General features: G+C 38.9%; 1 protein-coding gene across 6 annotated transcripts in view; it reads left to right on the top strand.

The window, feature by feature from the left end:
• The first annotated feature begins 8,654 nt into the window (after positions 1-8,654).
• LOC143033397 (transcription elongation regulator 1-like) overlaps positions 8,655-22,853 on the top strand; it is a 48,395-nt gene continuing 34,196 nt past the window's right edge. For all 6 annotated transcript variants that reach the window (XM_076198766.1, XM_076198768.1, XM_076198767.1 and 3 more), the window contains exons 1-2: positions 8,655-8,867; positions 19,880-20,150. In XM_076198766.1, the coding sequence (XP_076054881.1) occupies positions 8,722-8,867; positions 19,880-20,150 (417 nt within the window). In that variant the 5' untranslated portion in view covers positions 8,655-8,721. The remainder of the gene's footprint in view (positions 8,868-19,879; positions 20,151-22,853) is intronic.

Below are 22,853 nucleotides of genomic sequence, written 5' to 3' on the forward strand. Positions count from 1 at the left end.
TGTGGCAACACGCCAGAGAAAACAGCTTATCAATAGTCGGGTTGCTGATATGAATATAATAAACATAAAAGTATAACACAGCAAAGTACAAGAAGATAGGAGGTGAGGAGCTTATACCAGGATATGCGTTCCCGCGGCCTATGCGCTTCGAGGACTACTGGGGCAGGTAACAGTCACTGCTGAGAATCGGAGAGAAATGCGGAACTCGAACCCACAACGAAGCGAATGCGAGACTAGCACGCTTCCGATTACGCCACCAGTGCACGTTCAAAGAAGGTTATCTTGGCGAATACGAAACCACTCGACATTACGTCCAAGTAATCAACAATTGACGACTGGATCCCAGCTCTCGTGTTCGCATCGACCATCGATTTGAATTTCAACAAAGGACTGGATTAAGTCGATCTCAATATTTTTCTATCTATATACCAAGAGATTTCCCCCCTTATAAGGGAGGTAGCCAAGTCAAAAACACGTACCTACTCCCCTCCACCACCCCTTCCTCCCTCTCATCTTAGCTCCTCTTGGATGATGGGTCATCCCTATATCTCACCCACTGCACTATGTCAGAAACAATGTAGCAATACACAGTACATCCACAGCAAGGCCGCTTCACTTAATCGGCAACCCCCCACCACCTCTCCGTCCCCTCATGGAGAAAAAGATAAGGGGAGAAATCCCTTCGGGCTGCGTCAAAATATCATTCACACACAAGCACCCCCTACCCCCATCCCCACGCCCATCCCTTCCTTGCATACCAGTATCATCTATACACAGCCACTCTCCACTCATCCCTACCTTCTGCCTTCTCCCTTTCTTGTTCAACACATTATCTCCTCTTGCTCAACGGCTCCTTCTCCCTATCCATCCATCTCATCGATTCTATCGATGCAACGAATACCAACTAGATTCGTTTCTGCCCTCGAGAGCCCAATGTTAACGGAAAACAAGTAAACGTGCCGCCTAATTATCCTAGTGCCAACACTTACTTGCCGGGCAAGTTAACTTGCAGCTAACACTAGGAGATACTAAACTAGCCCCATCTCAACGAGGCTTAAGAGCATGAAAATGAGGGTGGAGGGCATATTCAGACACTCTGGGAGCATTTTGCTCCAGTGGTCTTCAGTGCATGGACTGGGTGAGGGACAGGACACACTGCAAGTGGATTTGGATTGACCAGCGACATCTTGTAGTGTGCTCGTTGAAAAAATGGTTATGAAGTCAGATATCTTATGTATCTATCTATCTATCCATTTACCTATCTTCCTATATATCTACCGTATCTATCTATCTATCTATATATATATATATATATATATATATATATATATATATATATATGTGTGTGTGTGTGTGTGTGTGTGTGTGTGTGTGTGTGTGTGTGTGTGTGTGTGTGTGTGTGTGTGTGTGTGTGTTTACCTAGTTGTATCTTACGGGAAGGGGAGCTACGCTTGTGGTGTCCCGTCTCTGTATCTCGCCATATCTAATTTGCTCATAAATTCTTGTATTATTTATACACACACTATTGTTTCGTTTAGTTTGTTCCATAGTGTGTGTGTTTGTGTATATATATATATATATATATATATATATATATATATATATATATATATATATATATATATTGTTACGAATCTCGCTCACATATCTGACTCAAATAGAAATTACAAAGCTGTCAGACTCGTAACACATAGTAAGAGTGATGAGTGACTGAGTCTTTGGGTAACTTAAAAGAAATTTCAAGGCCGCCACTTGATTTTATAAAAATCAAGAAAAATGAAACGCACAGATAACGTTTAACACTATTCATTAAAGTTAATAGGATTACATGAAGGATTACAATCACTGAACATTCAAGTGAGTAAATAAGTTTACATTCAAATGAGTAAATAAGTTTCAAAACAGAAGATTCCCGTTCATAAAACTTTTAACGGGGGTGAAAGAAAATTAATATTGAATTAATACCAACGAAAACACTGTCCAAGTCACTACCAGAGACATTTCACACCACTACATGGAACACTAGATGAAACACTAGCTGAGTTAATTATCTTACGACTAATACAGGGGGAGTACAGAGGACTTACTTCAGCCGAATAATCCGCCCCGAGGCACACACCTTTACATCATACCCTCTACTCTAAAACTGACTCTTCTGACGCTCAAGGCGCTCTGGTTCTTTCTACAAAAAACCCTCTGATTGGCCCACAGGAATTGCGTCTATGGAGATTGAACCTCATTGGTCCATTAACTAAAACGTTCTCCTTCGTTCTAGGCTGAGTGTTAGAACAAATACTCCATTGTATGGATGGACCTCCTTCCCACGCCTCCTCAGTACTCCCCTGTAATCTGACACCCCACGTAATGGCGAGGCGCCGTTATCCAAGTAATAAAATATTCCCGTCTGACATATATGGGAATATATGTAACACCTCCCTCTTTAAGGTTAAAAAAAAATCTTGAAAATATATATATTTTTTTTGTTTACTTGAGAAAGAATATACTTACAATATCGACAGGCAATCGGCTACCACATTGTCTTCCCTCGTACATGACGAACATCTAAATGCTACTCCTTCAAAAACAAACTCCACCTGCTTAAGCGGAGGTTCTTATCTTTAAACTTGTTAAGGTACTTCAAGGGATGGTGGTCTGTGAAAACCGTTACCTGGGCACCAACATGGGCATGCACAACAAAATACTTAATTGCTAAGATCATTGATGGCAAACCCTTTTCTTTGACACTCTTAGTAACACAACGGAATTATAAGTCTTAGTCCACTGGAACTTTGTTCCTTCCTCAATGATAGTCACTTATTGCGGGTTCACACGATACGGGGCTTGCTTGATGGGCGTCGCATCTTCCCATCCACGTCATGCAGCGTCAGGAGGGCCCTCCCAGGGTCATCCCGAAAGCTCTCCTGGTATCGTTTCTGCAACTCCAGTAGGTCCTCTCGCTGCTCAGCCGAAAGATGACCCAGCTGGCTCACCACCTGTGGCCACACCTCTGCATTCGCCTTCCACATCATCTCGAAGGTGGGGAAGGTCGAGTCCTCGTCTTCCTCAGGCGCGATGGAGACGGCATGCACACTACCGCCAGACACACCCACATCACCCTTGTCCCTCTCCTGGTACGCTTTTAACACACCGAGGTGACACAACTGCTGCTTCCGTCTCCTACCCGGAGTAACAACCACTTTGTTCAGTTCCCTCACTCGTTTTGTCACGTCGTACGGGTCGCTGAACCTCGCTCCTCGTTTAAACTCTCACACTTTCGCCTTCACTCGCTCTTGAACACTCTGCCAACATGAGGTCAACCTACTTCTCACTGCCTCCACCGACTTCATCACTCTTGGATCACCTTTATGTCCTGCAAAGGAATTAGCATGCCCTAATCGCATAACTCCTTCCCTGTAGACCTTCGACAACACTATTTGTCGCCTATTAGACCATACTGCGTCATCAGTGGGGCAGGTACTATCCACCCACTTGCGAAATAGTACTCCCGACTCCAAATAGTATTCCTTTGACAACTCACTCTCACTCACCACTCCTTCCTTCCGGTCTCTCAAATCGGAGCTAACTCTCTGTAAGCCACGGGGGCTCATTGCCTCCACCTCTTTCTCTCCCATTCCCTGTAAGACACTGGGACCCCTTGTTTCTCCCTCCTTCTCTCCAATTCTTTGTGAGTCATTAGAACTCTTTTCTCCTTTCTTCTCACCCATTCTGTGTGATTCATTTAGACTCCTCCCATCTCCTTCTCTCCCTTTCTGTGCGAGTCGTTTAGACTCCATTTCTCTCCTTTCTTCTCTCCCTTTCTGTGTGAGTCGCTTAGACTCCATTTCTCTCCTTTCTTCTCTCCCTTTCTGTGTGAGTCACTTAGACTCCATTTCTCTCCTGTCTTCTCTCCCTTTTTGTATGAGTCGCTTAGACTCCTTTTCTCTCCTTTCTTCTCTCCCTTTCTGTGCGAGTCACTTAGACTCCATTTCTCTCCTTTCTTCTCTCCCTTTCTGTGTGAGTCGCTTAGACTCCATTTCTCTCCTTTCTTCTCTCCCTCTCTGTGTGAGTCATTTAGACTCTTTCCATCTCCTTTCTTCTCTCCCATAAACAGACGAGTCAGGTCAAACACTTCCGACTCGCTGCCTCGTTCCTCACGGAACAGGAACCTCAAGTCCACCTCTGTCTCGACTTGAGTATTTTCACTAGGGATTCTTCCCTCGGGATTCAGACGGTCCTTACATTTAGGATTTCCACAGCCTTCCCCTCTCGAGACCTTTATTGGCCTCATTTGGTCCTTAGACCCTTCTCTCTCTCTTCTCTCCCATGTAGGTTTGGGGCACATCTTCCCACCCACTAAGTCATTTCCTAGAATGACTTCAACTCCTTCCACTGGCAACTGATCTACTAGGCCTATCTTTGCCTGTCCCTCATATAGAGGTGATTCCATATCTACCTCTACCAGTGGTACCTTGGCTAGGCCTCCTAGGAAGCCTATAACTACTCTCCCTTTTGCTACAGGTTTTTCAACTAAGCTACTCAGCATTACTGATTGGAGGGCTCCTGAGTCTCTCAGAATGGTCACCCCTTTTCTCTTCTCTCCCTTTATGGTGACTGTTCCTTGAAAAAGGAACGGGTCATAACCTCTCAAGTGAGGTTTCATCTCATCCTTCTCCATGCCGTCTGTGGCAACCTTACTCATGAGGGCCACTACTTTGGTGGTCTCCTCCTCGTCCTCCCCCTCTCGGACTTTACTCTCTATGTGGGTGTCCCATCTATTTAATAATACTATGGGTTTAACCCCCTCTATTTCCCTTCTCCTGTGCCAACAATCCCTCGTCAGGTGGCCTATCCTTCCACAATAGCTACATGAAATTATCTGTGATGACTTACTATAGTCACCTTTCTTGACCTCTAGGGATTTTGTAGGTCCACCTGAGGAGGTTGATTGTGGGATCCTCGGCTGTTCCTCTCTCCCCCTTGGAGTAACTGAGAATTTCCCTGCAGTAGGTTTAAGTATTTCATATTTATCTGCTAATACTGCAGCCTCTTCCAACTTCGAGACTTCTTTCTCCTGAAGGTACAAGGACACCTCTTTAGGGATGGATCTCAGATACTCTTCCATTAACATTAACTCAGCTAGTTTCCTATAATCTCCATTTATGTTACGGGATCTTACCCATTGGTCCCATAACATTCTTTTCTCTCTACTAAATTCAACGTGAGATATTAGATTGCTTCCTTAGATTCCTAAATTTTACCCTATAAACTTCAGGCACTAATTCACAGGCTCGTAGGATAGCTGATTTGATTTCATCGTAATCCTTTGTTTGTGAATCCTCTAAAGCACCATAAACTCTTAGCGGTTTGCCTCTGAGGCTTGTTCGCAACAATGCAGGCCAATACTGCTTCGGCCACTGATAATCTTCCGCTATTCCTTCAAACGTTCTAAAGTAAGTATCCACCTGTGATTCATCAAATTCAGGAAGCAATTTAGCGTTATGTACTACATCAAAATTGAGCCTCCTATTCACGAGTTGAGATTCTGATAGCACTCGTCTACTTTCTTGCAAGTTAACTTGAAGTCTAAGGTTTTCATTGTCTATTCTAGCCTTTTCAGTTTCCATCGTAACTCTCTCAGTTTCTTCCCTTTTTACTTCAGCTTCTATCTTAGCTATCTCTAACTTCAACCGTAATTCGCTTAATCGAGACTCAGTGTTTTGAGATTCACCCTTCTCCATTTCCTCTTCCACTTCTTCCTCTTCCTCACATTCTGAAGTGACAGACTCTCTATCTGCCCTCCTTCATCTCTCATTGCCCCACTTTCATCTCGATTATGCACCATTTCTACAACAATTCTTATTAATTCAGTTTTATTCGCATCATGTGAGTGCTCAACCCCTAGACTTTGTACTATGAATCTCAAGTCGTTAGCAGTAAGGCTCTGTATCTCCCTTTTACTAGGTTGTTTGTGTACAAACTCCAATACCTCCTCTGCACTTGTCAACTTCATTTTCTCACACTATTGATCCTATTTAATACTAAATATTTTCGTTGGTAATTCTTTCACTTTACCGTTAAAATCCTGGCAAGGTCGCCAATTTATATGTTACGAATCTCGCTCACATATCTGACTTAAGTATATGAAATGAGTTCCCAAGACCCCATGTCTTTGGGATAACTCAAATAGAAATTACAAAGCTGTCAGACTCGTAACACATAGTAAGAGTGATGGGTGACTGAGTTCCCAAGACCCCATGTCTTTGGGTAACTTAAAAGAAATTTCAAGGCCGCCACTTGATTTTATAAAAATCAAGAAAAATGAAACGCACAGATAACGTTTAACACTATTCATTAAAGTTAATAGGATTACATGAAGGATTACAATCACTGAACATTCAAGTGAGTAAATAAGTTTACATTCAAATGAGTAAATAAGTTTCAAAACAGAAGATTCCCGTTCATAAAACTTTTAACGGGGGTGAAAGAAAATTAATATTGAATTAATACCAACGAAAACACTGTCCAAGTCACTACCAGAGACATTTCACACCACTACATGGAACACTAGATGAAACACTAGCTGAGTTAATTATCTTACGACTAATACAGGGGGAGTACAGAGGACTTACTTCAGCCGAATAATCCGCCCCGAGGCACACACCTTTACATCATACCCTCTACTCTAAAACTGACTCTTCTGACGCTCAAGGCGCTCTGGTTCTTTCTACAAAAAAACTCTGATTGGCCCACAGGAATTGCGTCTATGGAGATTGAACCTCATTGGTCAATTAACTAAAACGTTCTCCTTCGTTCTAGGCTGAGTGTTAGAACAAATACCCCATTGTATGGATGGACCTCCTTCCCACGCCCCCACGTTATCGCGGGGCGCCGTTATCCAAGTAATAAAATATTCCCGTCTGACATAGATGGGAATATATGTGACAATATACATACATATATATATATACATATATATATATACATACACATATATATATATATATATATATATATATATATATATATATATATATATATATATATATATACATATATCACCAAGCTATGCTCATGAAGTCCTCGTCTCTGAGTCCCCACCCATCATACTTTGCAATTTACATTGTCTGAATTGTTACTGGACACTCTTAATAGTTGAAACCACGTCTTTTTTTGTCAAAATTTGGGCACTCCTTCTGGAGGATATACAATGAACTAGAGTATTTTGTTATTTAAATGTTCTCTGCATTCTTGCTGTATTCAGTTGAATATTATACAATTTGACCCCGTGGCCTTTCTCACATCCCGAATAATTTATCCCTGCTCTACCACTGATATTGTTGCAACTTCACTTGTTAATCCTTCCTCTTCCTCTTCAAAGTTTGGTGAATACAGATTGCAATTTTTGTTATCTAGTTCAGCTTTATCTATTTATTTATTTATTTATTACTTTTATTCTATTGGCTTGTTTATAAATTGATTAATTTATTAGTCAATTAATATATCCATTTATCTATCAATCACCTTTATTTACTTATCTATTTAGTTATTTGTTTATTTATTTATCGATATTACTTATTCATCTATCTATATATCATTTCATTACTTCATCTTCGCTTCATGCTTTGGTGGGACGTCTTATTGCAAAAGTCTCTCGCGTCTTCTTCCATTATTATTCTCGTATCTAATACCTCGGCCTAATTGCCTCCCCGCATCATGCTTTCCTTCACAGCTACATCACACCTCCATCCCGGCGTGGAGTTTGTTATTTCATGTCATAATACGTTGTGCTACAAATGTTGCTGGGTGAAATTATGGAGAAACTGACATTCAACCAAGTTGATTAACTCATTTACTACCTAAGGGGTTTCGTGTTCCAGAATATATAGCTAAGTTTTATTCAATACCAAAGAGATTTTGTGCCTATGTGCGTAAATAACCTATAGCTTTATTGCATATACGAAACAACCCTCTCGTAATAGGTGGTATTGTTTTTTTTATTTCAGCTGCATCTGGCATCTACCTGAATGGCACTCCACCGATGGCGAAGGAATTAGGCCTAAAGCTACTGTTAATTGATTCCTTCCGTACCTAATGGCGCTATTCCCTTTATTCTGGCTATCGCCCGAGCTATTTCGTTTATCTCTGAAGCTTTCCCTCGGTAGCGAAGGAGTTGATACAAAACTGAATCCCTGTATGAAATTGTGTTTAATTATAAGGATATGAATTTGTCATATTTGAACTATATGTCCTTTTTTACTATCTGTATGTCCTATTTCATTCACAGGCCCCCCTACAACCCGGCAAGAAATGACTCCTCTTGATATATATTATTTAGTTTTCCCCACTGTTACTAGAACAATATCATGTACTTAATAAATGACGAAACACGCATTAATCCGCCAAAAGAAAAGGCATCGTAGCTTGTTAACAATTTCAAAGATCTTCGTTTGCGTAAAGGTACGATATCCCTGTGAATATAATAGCGTTAATTTGTCAACCAAATGATTTATAATTAGTATCAGAAAATTAATCGTAACCATGAAAATTCCATTTTTATATATAATCACTCATAATTATGTATATATTCATTAGGAAATTATAAATAAAAAACGACAATTATAAAAATACTTACAATACTTCAAGGCAACTTGGCATCACATTTACCAAACCCAGCACTGGGTGGTAGGCTAGTTGTAAGAAGCGACATTGTTGTAAGTCAAAATGGAAGACCATAAACAAAATGAAGATGGGGAAAGTGGAGATCCTTCAAACCCACCTCCTGATTTAGCAATTCCAGATGATGTTGACCCAGATGGAGGACCAAACTTTCAAGGATCTCCTCGTGGTGGTGGAAGAGGGGGATTCAGGTAATGGATTAGAGGCGTTGCTTTCAGCTTGCCGCAAGAGGCCCAAACACAAAAACTTTGTGTGCTTAGTTCAGAAATAATATCCAGTGCAGTGACTAAAAGAGTCAAGGTTCATGATACCTTGAACTTCATACAGTTTATGGAACATGAGTAATGTGATAAACGTATTAAAAGTGCAAATGTGTCGTGAACGGAGAATTCACACGTTACTACAAGGATGAGGATTGCATGATAAACCAACACCGTGTAGGCTGATATCGATAGCTCATATTCATCGGCATTGTGCCAGGAAAAACAGCATCAGAAGACATGCAATGGGAAAAGTATTAAGTGTTGAAGTACAAGTACAAAACCCCCAGTTTAATCACAAATGACATATTAAAATATATGGATTTAAATTGAAGTTTGCCAATAGTTTTAAATTGATACCAAAATGATGAAGTGATGAATTATAAAGATAGTGTGCAGCAGGTTTCATTGTAATCTTGATCAGAAGTATTTTTAGTGAAGTTAATTTTGCTAATATTTGAATGTGGAAAGTATTGAAATATAATATCAGTTAAACATCAAACTTGTACAAGTTATTATATATTTTCCAAAGGCCCTTTCACCCATATATAGAGGTTGGCAAAGTTAAAGCTCGCACTCACCTGGTAAACAAAAACCATACAACCTTCACTCCTATTTTAGCTCCTCGGAGATACATAGATGTTATCTGCTTCTTGCCTTACAGCATGACAAAAAACAGTAGGAAGGCATAGCTTCAGTAGCAAAGTGAAACTACCAAAACTGCTTTACCTGTAGTATTTCGCTGTATGGTAACCTGCCTCCCTCTCCGTATCTGTTCAGAATAGATCATGAAGTTGATGACAGGTCATGTTATTCCATGAAAAGTGTGAATTTATCTTTTTCACAATCTTCCTGGCTACAGGTACCAATGACAAGTACCTGCATGTGAAGGTCCTGCAAGATCAACAGCAAAGCTGCCCATTTTTAAAACTACTTGGTCTCCTCGTCTCCATTAGGAGAGGGAGCCACCAGACGTGGCCCAGGATCTCTCAACTCCAACTGCATTTCTTGTACATTCTCACACATGGATAGCTGATCACTGGTGACTCCTCCCCTTCTCCTTACCACTTTCAGTTGGTGACAGAAATGGTCCCACAAAAATGAAACTTGCACAGTAATCTTCCCAAAGACATCTGTGAGAGGGCCCTATGTTGCCAGCCACTGTGTAGGTCCTCCACTTTGTGAATCTTTGAGGCAAAAATTAACTAATTCCCACTTGTGATGGTCGTAACATGTACATCAAAAGCCTTCTTCATCCTACCTATCTCATTTCTTATCTTCTCAGTCACATTTCATCTACTTCAGCTTTCCACATTCTTTATCTCCTATCAACTTTGAAGTTATTACAGCCTTTGTGAACCAGGAGTCTCAGGCAGTAGTATGGGGTTAGGGGTTGATAGTAGCCAATAGTCTCTGTAGTGCAATAACTTTGTAGCAGATTGATATTGCCTTTGAAGTTGGAGAGGGGCAGCTATAATGTGTTGCATAGATCATGAATTGCCTTCTAGATTTGCAAGTGCATTTTATGATGAATGTCCCCATTGTCCTTATATTTGTTATTTTTCAGAAGTTTAAAATCATCTTCATTAAGTTAACAAACCATTTGTTCTTCGATAGGATGCTCTTTAAAATCTTATCCTTGCATTTATTGCATATTTTTTCTACCTCCCCTGGTATTTTTATTGGACACTATAGAGTGTCAAACAATGTAGCAACCTTTCCAGAACCACCCCCAATTGACCACCATCTGCAATCGGAAACAATGGTTTATTACCATAGTACAGCACATTAGAACGATAGGCACACAATTCTATGCAAAACCCCCAAATGGCTTCCATCTTTTTTGCCACATTTTATAAGCACTGCCAATCAGATTCATGAAAAAAATAATAGCTCCAGCTTCATACTATGCAGGTATCCATAACAACCTCCCACCAGTACCCCCAAGAACCTGTCTATACAAAAACACATATCTATATCACAAAGAAAACTACCAGACAGACCCCTAAACTTGATACTGTACCAAACCCCCCTGACAGGCAAGAATCCCAATGGCATTACGCCAATCAGGCAACCATCCAGCACAAAAAAGTACTGATGCAAACTTGGCTGGGCCATTGGTGCAATCACCACACAAAATAGTGAACAGATGCATTGCCCTACTCTCCTATTCAGACAGCAGCATAACATAACCTTGAACAACTTCTGGGCTGAAGTGGAGGCTGTTGTCAGTTACTTAGGGGCTCTTGATCTCTTACAAGAGCAACCTGGGACAGCAGATTTATTGACATGTCATACTGTGTTTTACTGAGCTGGCTACTCACATTAGCTACGAAGGATTACAAAGGCGGAGCATGCCGACAGGAGACCTTTTGATCCATATCTAGGTCGGATAAAAAAATAAAATTATATAATAAAATAATAAATAAAAATTATAATAATGTAAATAACAAATAAAATACATAAATAAATGCATAGGTATAGTTGAAATAATAAACAAACAGGTAAATAGTAAATATTAAATTAACATATAACTAATAAATGAAAATCAGACAGACAAATGATAAAACAAAAACAAATAATATAAGATAAATTATAATAATTACAGCATCTTACTTAAGTATTTATCTAAATGATTCTTAAAGCTTCGAACTGAACTACATTGCACTACCTGTGCAGGAAGTTTATTCCATTCATTAACTACACGGCAAAGTTGTTTCTACCTACTTCCAAATTGAATCTATTTCCGGACAGTTTGAGACCATTGTTTCTTGTCTGATTCTCATTCAATGTGAAAATTTTGTCACTTTTGATGTTGTCAATTCTCTTTAAAATCTTAAAGACCTGTAGCAAGTCACCTCTGAGTCTACGCTTTTTTAGGGAAAACAGATTCATGTGTTTTAGTCGATTTTAGTATGATTTATTTTTGATATTTGGAATCAGTTTTGTGGCTCGCCGTTGTACTTTTTCCAGTCTGTCAATGTCTTTAATGAGATTCGGTGACCATACAGAAACAGCATATTCCAAATGTGGACGAACTAACGATTTATATAGATTGTTAATGAGTGATGGACTTTTGAAATCAAAAGATCGCGCAATCAGTCCCAGAATCTTATTTGCTTTCTCAGAGGCTGAAATACATTGCTTGGATGATTTGAGGTCGTTACTAATAATTACGGCGAGATCTTTTTCACTATCCACTTTTGTTAACGAATTTCCAAATAACTTGTAATCGTACTTATTGTTATTTTTACCTATGTGCATTACCTTGCATTTACTTGTGTTAAATTTCATTAGCCACTTTTCAGACCATTGCTGTAATTTATCTAAATCTTCTTGAATATCTAATTGGTTTGAGTGATCATTTGCCACTCTGCACAGTTTTGTATCATCAGCAAATTTGGAAACAGTAGATTTTAGTCCATGGTCTATATCATTTATATATACTATGAATAGAAGTGGCCCAAGAACGGAACCCTGAGGAACTCCACTTGCAACACTTTTCCATCCAGAAGTTTTTCCATTTAAAACAACTCTCTGTTTTCGACCATTCAACCAATTACTAGTCCAACCTTATAGGCTACCACTTATTCCATGCAAAGCTAGTTTAGTAAGTAATCTTTCGTGTGGGATGGTATCAAAAGCTTTTGCAAAGTCTAGATATATTAAATCTATATTGTTTCTTTTGTCATAATTCGAGATAACTGTGTTGTAGAATTCGAGTAAGTTAGTCACGCAAGAACGTTTCCGTCTGAAACCATGCTGGCTATCATTTATCAAATGGTTACTTTCTAAATTGACGAGATAAACACCATATGAGGACGGAGCCTTTATTTGTACGACGTTTCGCTTATTACAGCTTTTTCAAGTACAAGTTGAGATACAAATGCTTGAGATTAAATAAGGGGAAAGGAGGGAACGGAGAGATGATAGTTTCCATTATTTTTCCTACGATTGAAGTCAAACTTATAGGCCTATAGTTATTTGGTTTCTTTTTGTCACCTATTTTGAATATGGGAGTAACGTTAGCTAGCTTCCATTCTGTTGGGACATCTCCGGATATGATGGATTTCTTGAAAATATTTTCTAATGGAACAACAATCTCATTTTTCATTTCCTTTAAGATTCTTGGATGCCAACCGTCAGGCCCTGGTGTTTTATTAACTTTGAGTTTGTCTATACACCTTTTAATTTTTTCTTTTGTTATATTTACCGTAGTGAGTAAGTTTACCCCAGACTTTTCACAGGTTTCAGTTTGGAATTCACTTTGAGGTGTTTCGTTTACGAATACCGAGCTAAAATAATTGTTTAAGATATTACACATTCCTTCATTTGAATATTCAAGTTGACCGTCAGCAGATAATAGTGGACCAATGTGATTCCTAACAACCTTTTTATCTCTAATGTAACTATAGAATTCTTTGGGATTCTCTTTGGATTTATCAGCGATGTTCATTTCGTATTGTCGTTTTCTTTTTCTTATTGTCTTTTTTAAATCTCTCTGTATTGATACATAACTTTCATAGTCATTAGATGCACCCGAGCACTTATATTTCTTATAAGCCTGTCTCTTTTTAGCAATACTTTTTTCAGTTTCTTTGCCATGTCAGATTCTGCCATATCATATGCCACTTTCATCCTTATTATGTGGACCAAGTATCACCCAAGATTTTTCCAAATGTAGATTTGAGTTTTGATTTCTTTGATATTTTTATTTCACAGTTTACTCATTCTCTTCTCTGTATTAGACTTATCTCATGTCTAACCACTTTTATGTATATCTTTTTTAAGTTGTATCATATTACACTTATGGAGTTGGCAAAACAGACACTTTACAACTACACAAAATAAAACATTGCAAGTATTAACAGGATATGCTAAAGCCACCCCAAAAGGACATTGCACACACAAACTAAAATCTTCTCCATAGAGTATCAGGTGAAAATGAAAGGCACACAGTTATGCTAGAGCCCTCAATCCCTCATCTATTTCATTGTATCACACAAGCATTACCAGCTGAAGAAAAAAAAGTGTACTACTTGTATACAACAACCTGCCAACATAATAATCCACACAAAAACACATTCACACAGAAATCACTAAACAAGATCTTTAAGACTGACCACCAAACTCTGCTCTAATAACAACGCCATATTTTGGGCCCACAGAAAAAAAAACCTCTTTAAAGAAATAACCACATTGGCATACTTGCATTTAGGACATCATCCAACTCATCTTGTCATAAAATCAAACTGCCTAGATGCAACCACCACACAGAAGACTGAACACCCTGTCATACATTAACACTCCCTAGACAACATGGTTGTAGTTGGACAACACATAATTAAGACAAGATGCGTTGAAAACCTGGGAATGACAGCTCATAAGTAACTATAGGCAAATGCTGAAAAAGTTACTAACATAGACCATTGTTTAAGATTTGGACATGCATGAAAAAATCATGGAAAATAAAGATATTGCTTGTAATTTAATTTTTTGTCAGACATGAATTTAGTTGACATATCCTGTCACTTCAATCACACGCCAGACTAGCATAGATGAGTAATGAAATGGTTAAGTTTGCCAAGACTGAAAAGAACTTGCTCAACAATGCAGTCTTTGATATGTATTTTATATACAATAGTTTTACTTGTATACATTTTTTCAGTGAAATTATTGTAATATTTTTTTTATTACTAATAGACAGTGTGGGATGTAAAATTGGCTATAGTGGAACCTGGGAAGGTAATGTTTGGGTCTTGGTTATAAAGAGTGAATGTGTTTGAGAAATATGGTTGGTGTTAAGAAAGGGCACTGAGAAATATGGTTGGTGTTAAGGGGGTACGCGACACCTGGAGGTCATTTTCTAAACTATTTAGAGTAAAGAGCTGAAACTTCTCAGGTAAATAGGTATCCATGTTGCCTACATTTTAGGTGAAACAGAATGATGTATGTACACATGTACGTATACCAGTAGCGACATTTAAAAGTGCACAGCATAATACGTGGACCAATTTGTTTTATATTTTGGCTATGATTAGTCAGTAGGCACACCTAGGGCCGGTCATTGAGTAATTGAACAATTTCCTTTATACTTTTGCATACAGGCATTTCAATTTTAATGTCCGGCAAAAATTGTGAAAAATAATTTTTTTTTGGTCTTATTTCCATTATTACTCCGAACTCTTTCATCCTATTCAAAATATTTGAACGATCGGCCCTAGCAGTTACTAAAAGTAATATTCCCTGTAAGTTTCATCTAAATCTGATGTATTTTAGATTTTTTATGATTAAAAAATAAGTAAAAAAATATCGAACGGAGATATGGCAACTTGAAATATAAATATATCTGTACCTTGCTTATAGTTTCACCAATTTGACTGATTTTTTCATGGCTTAATTCTTATTATATAATGAGTAAGTACAGTAAAAATCATAAACATATTTTAATTATAAGTACTTTAAATACTGAAAAACTAATATATAAGTATATCACAGTAGTGACGACGCACAGACGACACCATCATATAATTTGCTTTTTTGCACCTTTGGCGGTTTCTTCATATGAAACCTCACTGCTGGGGGTCTTCAGGGTATCTAAATCATTGGAAAGAGGTTTATTTTCCAGCAGTGGGCGCCTTCTCTTTCCTCATCAGATTCCCCTCACCAATCTATGTTGGTAGGGCACCCCTTCCAGCATCATATGATGTCTCTTCTTCTCTCTTCTTTCTCTCTTCTTCCTGTATAGCCTTGATCTTTTTCCTCTTGCTTTCTTCTTTGGATTTAATCTTCCTCTTTGAATTGTTTAGTCTAATGTTGTCCTTTACCTCTGTCACTGTCACAGAGGTGCAGGTGAGGGCGGTGGTGGAGTGAGAGGTGGTAAGGTCTTGGCTAGTCGTCTTTGACTGCTTGCCATCTTTAACTGCTGTTTTTTGTCATTGTGGATGTTCTTTTGTTCTTTTTGCTACCCATGATGACTGTACTAAAGAGTAATATGTACTAGCTAAAGTAATAGATTGCAATGAGAGCTCATGAGACATGCGCACTTTTCCTTTCAGAGCTAGCCGGTAACTGACGCTTAGCTTCGCTCAAAGTTGGCAAAACTTCTCCCCCCACCTTCCTCCCTTCCCCTCCACCATCGTACTGGCCATTGAAGCACTGGGCGAGCGTAAATTCAATCAAATTTCAACGTTATTCGATGCGCCTGAAGGTCCTAAATGGCACGCCGCTCTCTAGTGTGGGTTGTGCCTTTAACTCTGTCCTTTTAAACCTCACCCAAGACCTTTAAATAGCGCGCGGCTGGAAAATGATTTGTCTGGATTTATTTCTAAATGGTATACGAACATTTTGAACACAGTTTTGAAAAATGCCATATCTTCACCAAATTCACCCCCCCAGGTGTCGCGTACCCCCTTAAGAAAGGGCACTGAGAAATATGGTTGGTGTTAAGAAAGGGCACTGAGAAATATGGTTGGTGTTAAGAAAGGGTACTGAGAAATGTGGAGGTGAGCAGAGATAGAGAGAGATGTTGGGTAAATTACAAAGGATTACAAAGGCGGAGCATGCCGACAGGAGACCTTTTGGTCCATATCTAGGTCGGATGCAAAAAACAAAAACATAATAATAATAAGATAATAAATAAAAACTATAATAATGTAAATAACAAATATAAATACATAAATAAATGCATAGGTATAGTTAAATAATAAAAAACAGATAGATAGTAAATAATAATAAATTAACATATAACTAATAATAAATGAAAATCAGACAGACAAATGAAAAGATAACAAAAACAAATAATATAAGATAAATTATAATCATTACAGCATCTTGCTTAGGTGTTTATCTAAATGATTCTTAAAGCTTCGAACTGAACTACATTGCACTACCTGTGCAGGAAGTTTATTCTATTCATTAACTACACGGTTGGCAAAGTTGTTTCTACCTACTTCTAAATTGAATCTATTTCCGGACAGTTTGAGACCATTGTTTCTTGTCTGATTCTCATTCAATGTGAAAATTTTGTCACTTGATGTTGTCAATTCCCTGTAGAATTTTAAAGACCTGTATCAAGTCACCTCTGAGTCTACGCCTTTTTAGGGAAAACATTCATATGTTTTAGTCGATTTTTGTATGATTTTTGATATTTAGAATCAGTTTTGTGGCTCGCCGTTGTACTTTTTTTTCCAGTCTGTCAATGTCTTTAATGAGATTCTGTGACCATATGGAAACAGCATATTCCAAATGTGGATGAACTAACGATTTATATAGCTTGTTAATGAGTGATGGCCTTTTGAAATCAAAAGATTGTGCAATCAGTCCTAGAATCTTATTTGCTTTCTCAGAGGCTGGAAAACAGGGGTCCCTCAAATAACGCGGATTCGAATAACACGGATTCAATCATACGCGGATTTTATTTCAAGACCATCTCAAATGTAGAGAACCGTTTTAAAATACGCGCCGACGAGTCGGGCATGCATATGCACACACGCGGCAACATCCCAAACAATTTTACCGCCCTAACCTGTTGAAGTGTAATGTTTCTTTCATTTGGAACACAACTAATATGTCTGATAATGACTGCGCTTGTCGTATCTTAATTTCTCTTATGAGGTTCTTGTTACTGGCGGTGGTAGTTTGGGAGATCAAAAACAGACATATACATGCTTACACACGTGTAGACATGCATACGTAGACACATGTTAGACAACCACTGTATGTTGTGAATGCATGTGCGTGTACACACAAATACGAACACAGACACGCGCACGTACATGCTTACTTGTACGTGTTAACACAGACGCATACACGCACGCACACACACACACGCCACACACACATACATACACCACATACACACACATATACATATGCCACACACACATACAATGTGTATATGCCACATACACACACATGTATATATGCCACATACACATATGCATATATGCCACATACACATGTATATACACAGAAACACATACATACGCCACATACATACACGCACACACGTACACATACACATGGTTCTTGGTATTTAATATGGAAAGTCAGCATACACGGTAATTTCAGGAACCTAACCCCTGCATTATTTGAGGGACACCTGTATACTGCTTGGATGATTTGAGGTCATTACTGATAATTACGCCTAGATCTTTTTCACTATCCACTTTTGTTAACAAATTTCCAAATAACTTGTCATCGCACTTACTGTTATTTTTACCTATGTGCATTACCTTGCATTTACTTGTGTTAAATTTCATTAGCCACTTTTCAGACCATTGCTGTAATTTATCTAAATCTTCTTGAATATCTAATTGGTTTGAGTGATCATTTGCCACTCCACACAGTTTTGTATCATCAGCAAATCTGGAAACAGTAGATTTTAGTCCATGGTCTATATCATTTATATATACTATGAATAGAAGTGGCCCAAGAACGGAACCCTGAGGAACTCCACTTGTAACATTTTTCCATCTAGAAGTTTTTCCATTTAAAACAACTCTCTGTTTTCGACCATTCAACCAATTGCTAGTCCAACCTAATAGGCTACCACTTATTCCGTGTAAAGCTAATTTAGTAAGTAATCTTTCGTGTGGGACGGTATCAAAAGCTTTTGCAAAGTCTAGATATATTAAATCTATATTGTTTCTTTTGTCATAATTCGAGATAACTGTGTTGTAGAATTCGAGTAAGTTAGTCACGCAAGAACGTTTCCGTCTGAAACCATGCTGGCTATCATTTATCAAATGGTTACTTTCTAAATGATGTTCGATAGCATCTCTGATGATAGTTTCCATTATTTTTCCTACGATTGAAGTCAAACTTATAGGCCTATAGTTATTTGGTTTCTTTTTGTCACCTTTTTTGAATATGGGAGTAACGTTAGCTAGCTTCCATTCTGTTGGGACATCTCCGGATATGATGGATTTCTTGAAAATAATTTCTAATGGAACAACAATCTCATCAATTAGATTACAGAGCTGAGTTGGTTTGGACACATTGAAAGAATGAATGAGGAAAGACAAGCAAAATGTGTCGAAAGTGGATGAAGAAAACTGAAAAGCAAAGAATGAGGTAAATTGGTGGGTAAGAGGGGGGTGCTTTTGATGTGCAAGGAGTATCTGGAACAGGGTACAGGGAGTACGACAGATAGGAATGAATGGAGATGGATTGTAAATTGATGAAAGCATGATGCAGCCCAAACTAATTTCCTTCTGGGCACTCTTACTTATTTTTTTGCGGACAGTGATGGGGGTTCTATACAGTGAAGCAGTAGGGGCAAGCCAGCTATGGCTTTTAGGCCCTGCTGTGGAAGGGCCATGTCTTGCTGCATTACCTTCAACCTGAGTAGTGTGGTAGGGAATAGGGATGACTTCATCCAAGAGGTGCTAAGATTAAAGGGTTTTTAATTGTGTTTTGATGTGAATGTAATGGGTGTGTGGTTTGGTATAGCTGCTGCCACCCCAAATCCCTTATAAAGGGGAAATGGACTTGTGTATACATGTTGCACCCACAAGTCCATGTGGTTGGTATCATCAATATACTCACGTATACAAAATGGGACTAAGTCAAAGTATATCCACTATACCTTCTCACACTGATTCAAAACTCATTTGTGGTTCCTCCCATCTTTGTAATTCATTGATGAAGGTCATTTCAGTACCACATGTCAAAGGCAATCCAGCAAGACATTTTATAAAATGAGAATCCTTATACTAAGTTCAGGTTCAGTGATGAAGATTACATGGAAGGAACCTTCTTATTGTATTAGGGTATTATCTAATTTTTTGAGTTCATACTCTTTACTAGATATAACTTAAACTTCTTTTTTGACTTGAGAATTGATGTAAATTATATGTGTTATGAATAGCAAGTGTGGTACATGTATTGGGCCATATTTAGATTTTTATAGTAAAATCATGGCTTATATCTTTTTTCAGGGGCAGAGGAAGAGGCTTTGGCCCAATGGGGCCAATGGGACCAAGAGGACCAATGGGGCCCATGGGACCAATGGGAATTGGAGGGCCAAGGTTCAGGGGTAGAGGCCCAGGCGGATTTAGGCCACCACCACCAGGTTTTCGAGGACCACCTCCTTTTGGTCCACGAGGACCCAGATTTGGTCCACGGGGACCCCCACCTTTTGATCCAAATTGGGGTCCAATGCCTCCACCACCACCGGGATTAGGAGGACCAATGGGACCTCCAGGAATGGTGAGGAATAGATTTTATTGCTGATAAATTCTGAAAGTATTGAATAGGAAATATCATGTTGATCTCTCTCTTTCTCTCTCTCTATCTGGAAATATATGCATGTTTATACCTTGATATCCAGAGTAAAGAAACAAGATAAGAAGTTATAGTTATTTTGAATGTGAGTGTGCTACAATCCAGTATTGGTGCTTGTCTTGTTTGTTTTAAGACTTGTGAGAATAGGCATTATTATTATGTATCTGTGTAGCAGGGATATCATCTTGGGTTTTTTTTCTTTATCGTGGTTTTAGTATGCCTAACAGGATGTGGTATTATATTCATCACAGTTGACTATAGACCTGCACAAATAGATATGTTTTTATGTTTGTCCATTAGTGATTGTTGAATTTTTATTTTATTTTTGCATATATACTTTTTCACCGGAAGGTGGTTAGAAATTCACTAATTCATCAGTTTATCTGTACTCATTTATAATGCATACAAACCCACATCTTATCAAAGGTTGCCATGTTTGTCAGTAAATTGCTTTTGTTCCTTCAGTGGTGTAGTGACCACATAAAATGTTTGAAGTCAATACTTAAGGGGCTTCATTAATACCTGTGTGGACAAGTCATGAAGAATTCTTTAGTGATCGTAGATTAAACTACTCAAGTAACAAAGCTTATCACACAAATTCTGCTGTCCTTCCTTTTTACTTCCTTCTTTGGATACTTCCTTGACCACCTTTGACATCATCTCTTTGTAATATTGTTCCTAATGATGGAAGCACAGTTGTAACTAATGCTCATATGTTAGATAAAGATCGTAATTTTTCATTGATAATTATTGATGATGAAGTATAGCACGGGTACATTTAAAGCCTGATGTACTGTGGAATTGACTTTTATCAGGAACAAGCATCCTAATACTGCCACCATCATTTGCTAAGCATTAGCAGTTACCAAGGTTATTAATTTAGTGTTTTGATTTTAAAGTGCTTGCACATGTGGTGCGAATGTGACAGGAAAGGGAGGAGTGGAGTTGGAGGTAGAATGTAGATTGAGAGAAGCGAGTAAATGCCTTGGTGGATTAAAAAGTGTAATGAGAAATAGACATTTGGGATTGGATGCTAAGAGGAGATTGTATGAAGGAATGATTGTGCCAACAGCACTGTATGGGGCAGAAACATGGAACATAAGAGAGGAGTTTGAATGTGGTTGAGATGAGGTGTCTGAGAAGTATGATGGGTGTTACTAGGCTGAATAGTGTGAGAAATGAGGAGGTGAGGAGGAAAATGGGGATGGTAAGGGAGTTAGGAGATAGGGTGGATGAAAGAGTATTGGAATGGTTTGGACACTTGGAAAGAATGAGTGAAGAAAGACTAGTAAAAGAGGAATGGAAGGCAGATGTGGAGGGAGTGAACATGAGGGGGCGACCTAGGATGAGATGGATGGATGGGGTGAAAGGGGCTTTGGGGAAGAGGGGAATGTCTGTTGAGGAAGGACGGGAGAGGACAGAAGATGGGTGGATGGAAAATGGTTGTATGTGGATGATGATGTGATGCATGAGGTGGAATGGATGGGGGATGGGGGGGGTGAGGTAGTATGTATGAGAACAATTTGACGCAGCCCGAAGGGATTTCTCCCCGTCTTCTCCTTTTCTGCATGGGGGGACAGAGAGTGGGGATTCACTGATTTAATGAAGCGGCCTTGCTGTGGATGTGCTGTGTCTTGAGTCATCGCTTCAGACCCAGGGCAGTGGACAGGATGCAGGGATGACCCGTCATCTGGGAGGTGCCAAGATTGGAGGGGAGTGGAGTGTATTAGGGATGGAATGGGTGGGAATGGTTTTTATGCCTTTGTTTTTTGGCTACATCCCTTGTAAGGGGAGCCTTTGGTATATGTATGTAAATGTAATTTGAGTCACAATTAATTAGATAATGTATAATGCAGAGTACATATTTTAGTTAAGTCCTTTTGAACGTAGCAATGCTTTTCCAAGGACTTATTCAGTGTTGTAATGTGAATTGGCAACAGTGCAAAGCATGTGTTGAATTGGCAACACCACTTTTGTCTGTTGTCATCAGTGGTTGTCTTGATCGGACGGCCATTATTGTGCTGAACTTAACAATAGAACAAAGCCAGCATTCCCTGTCTCAAATGTATTGGTTACATCAATTTGTTCTACTGTTCATATGGATAAATTCCTTTGTTCAAGTCCACCCTGAATCGGCGGATGCAGAGGATCAATGGCTTATGTGGCACAATAATTTTAAAGCCTTCTGCTCAGCCATTAAGCCAGAATTACAACCAGATAACTTGGTTCTTACATGGTCATGCCTCTGTCAAACTGTACAAAGTCATCAAGAATGCCACGAATTATGCTGCAGCCATTAATCTCTTGAAGTCTAGATATGTTAAGCCAAAAAGTGAAGTTTTTACCGGGCATAAACTAGTTACTTGTGAACAACAAAGTGGGGAGACACTAGACTTGTTCCTAGATAACCTGAAAAGCCTAGCTGCTGAGTGCGGGTTTAAGGACTGTACATCCACTCAAGATGAGGAGCTGGCCATCAGAGATGGCTTTATAACAGAGATGCCTATGTAACTGGTTGTCCAATGTTATCTGTCAACGTTTGTTAGAAAATTTCTCATCAGATTTACCTTCTGCTCTGAGGCTTGAACCCATGAAATGGCACAGTTACACTGCTTCACATACTAGTAA

The sequence above is a fragment of the Oratosquilla oratoria genome, chromosome 15 (assembly GCF_046742065.1).
Source record: "Oratosquilla oratoria isolate Oo_2021 chromosome 15, ASM4674206v1, whole genome shotgun sequence".
NCBI classification, from domain to species: Eukaryota; Metazoa; Arthropoda; class Malacostraca; order Stomatopoda; family Squillidae; genus Oratosquilla; species Oratosquilla oratoria.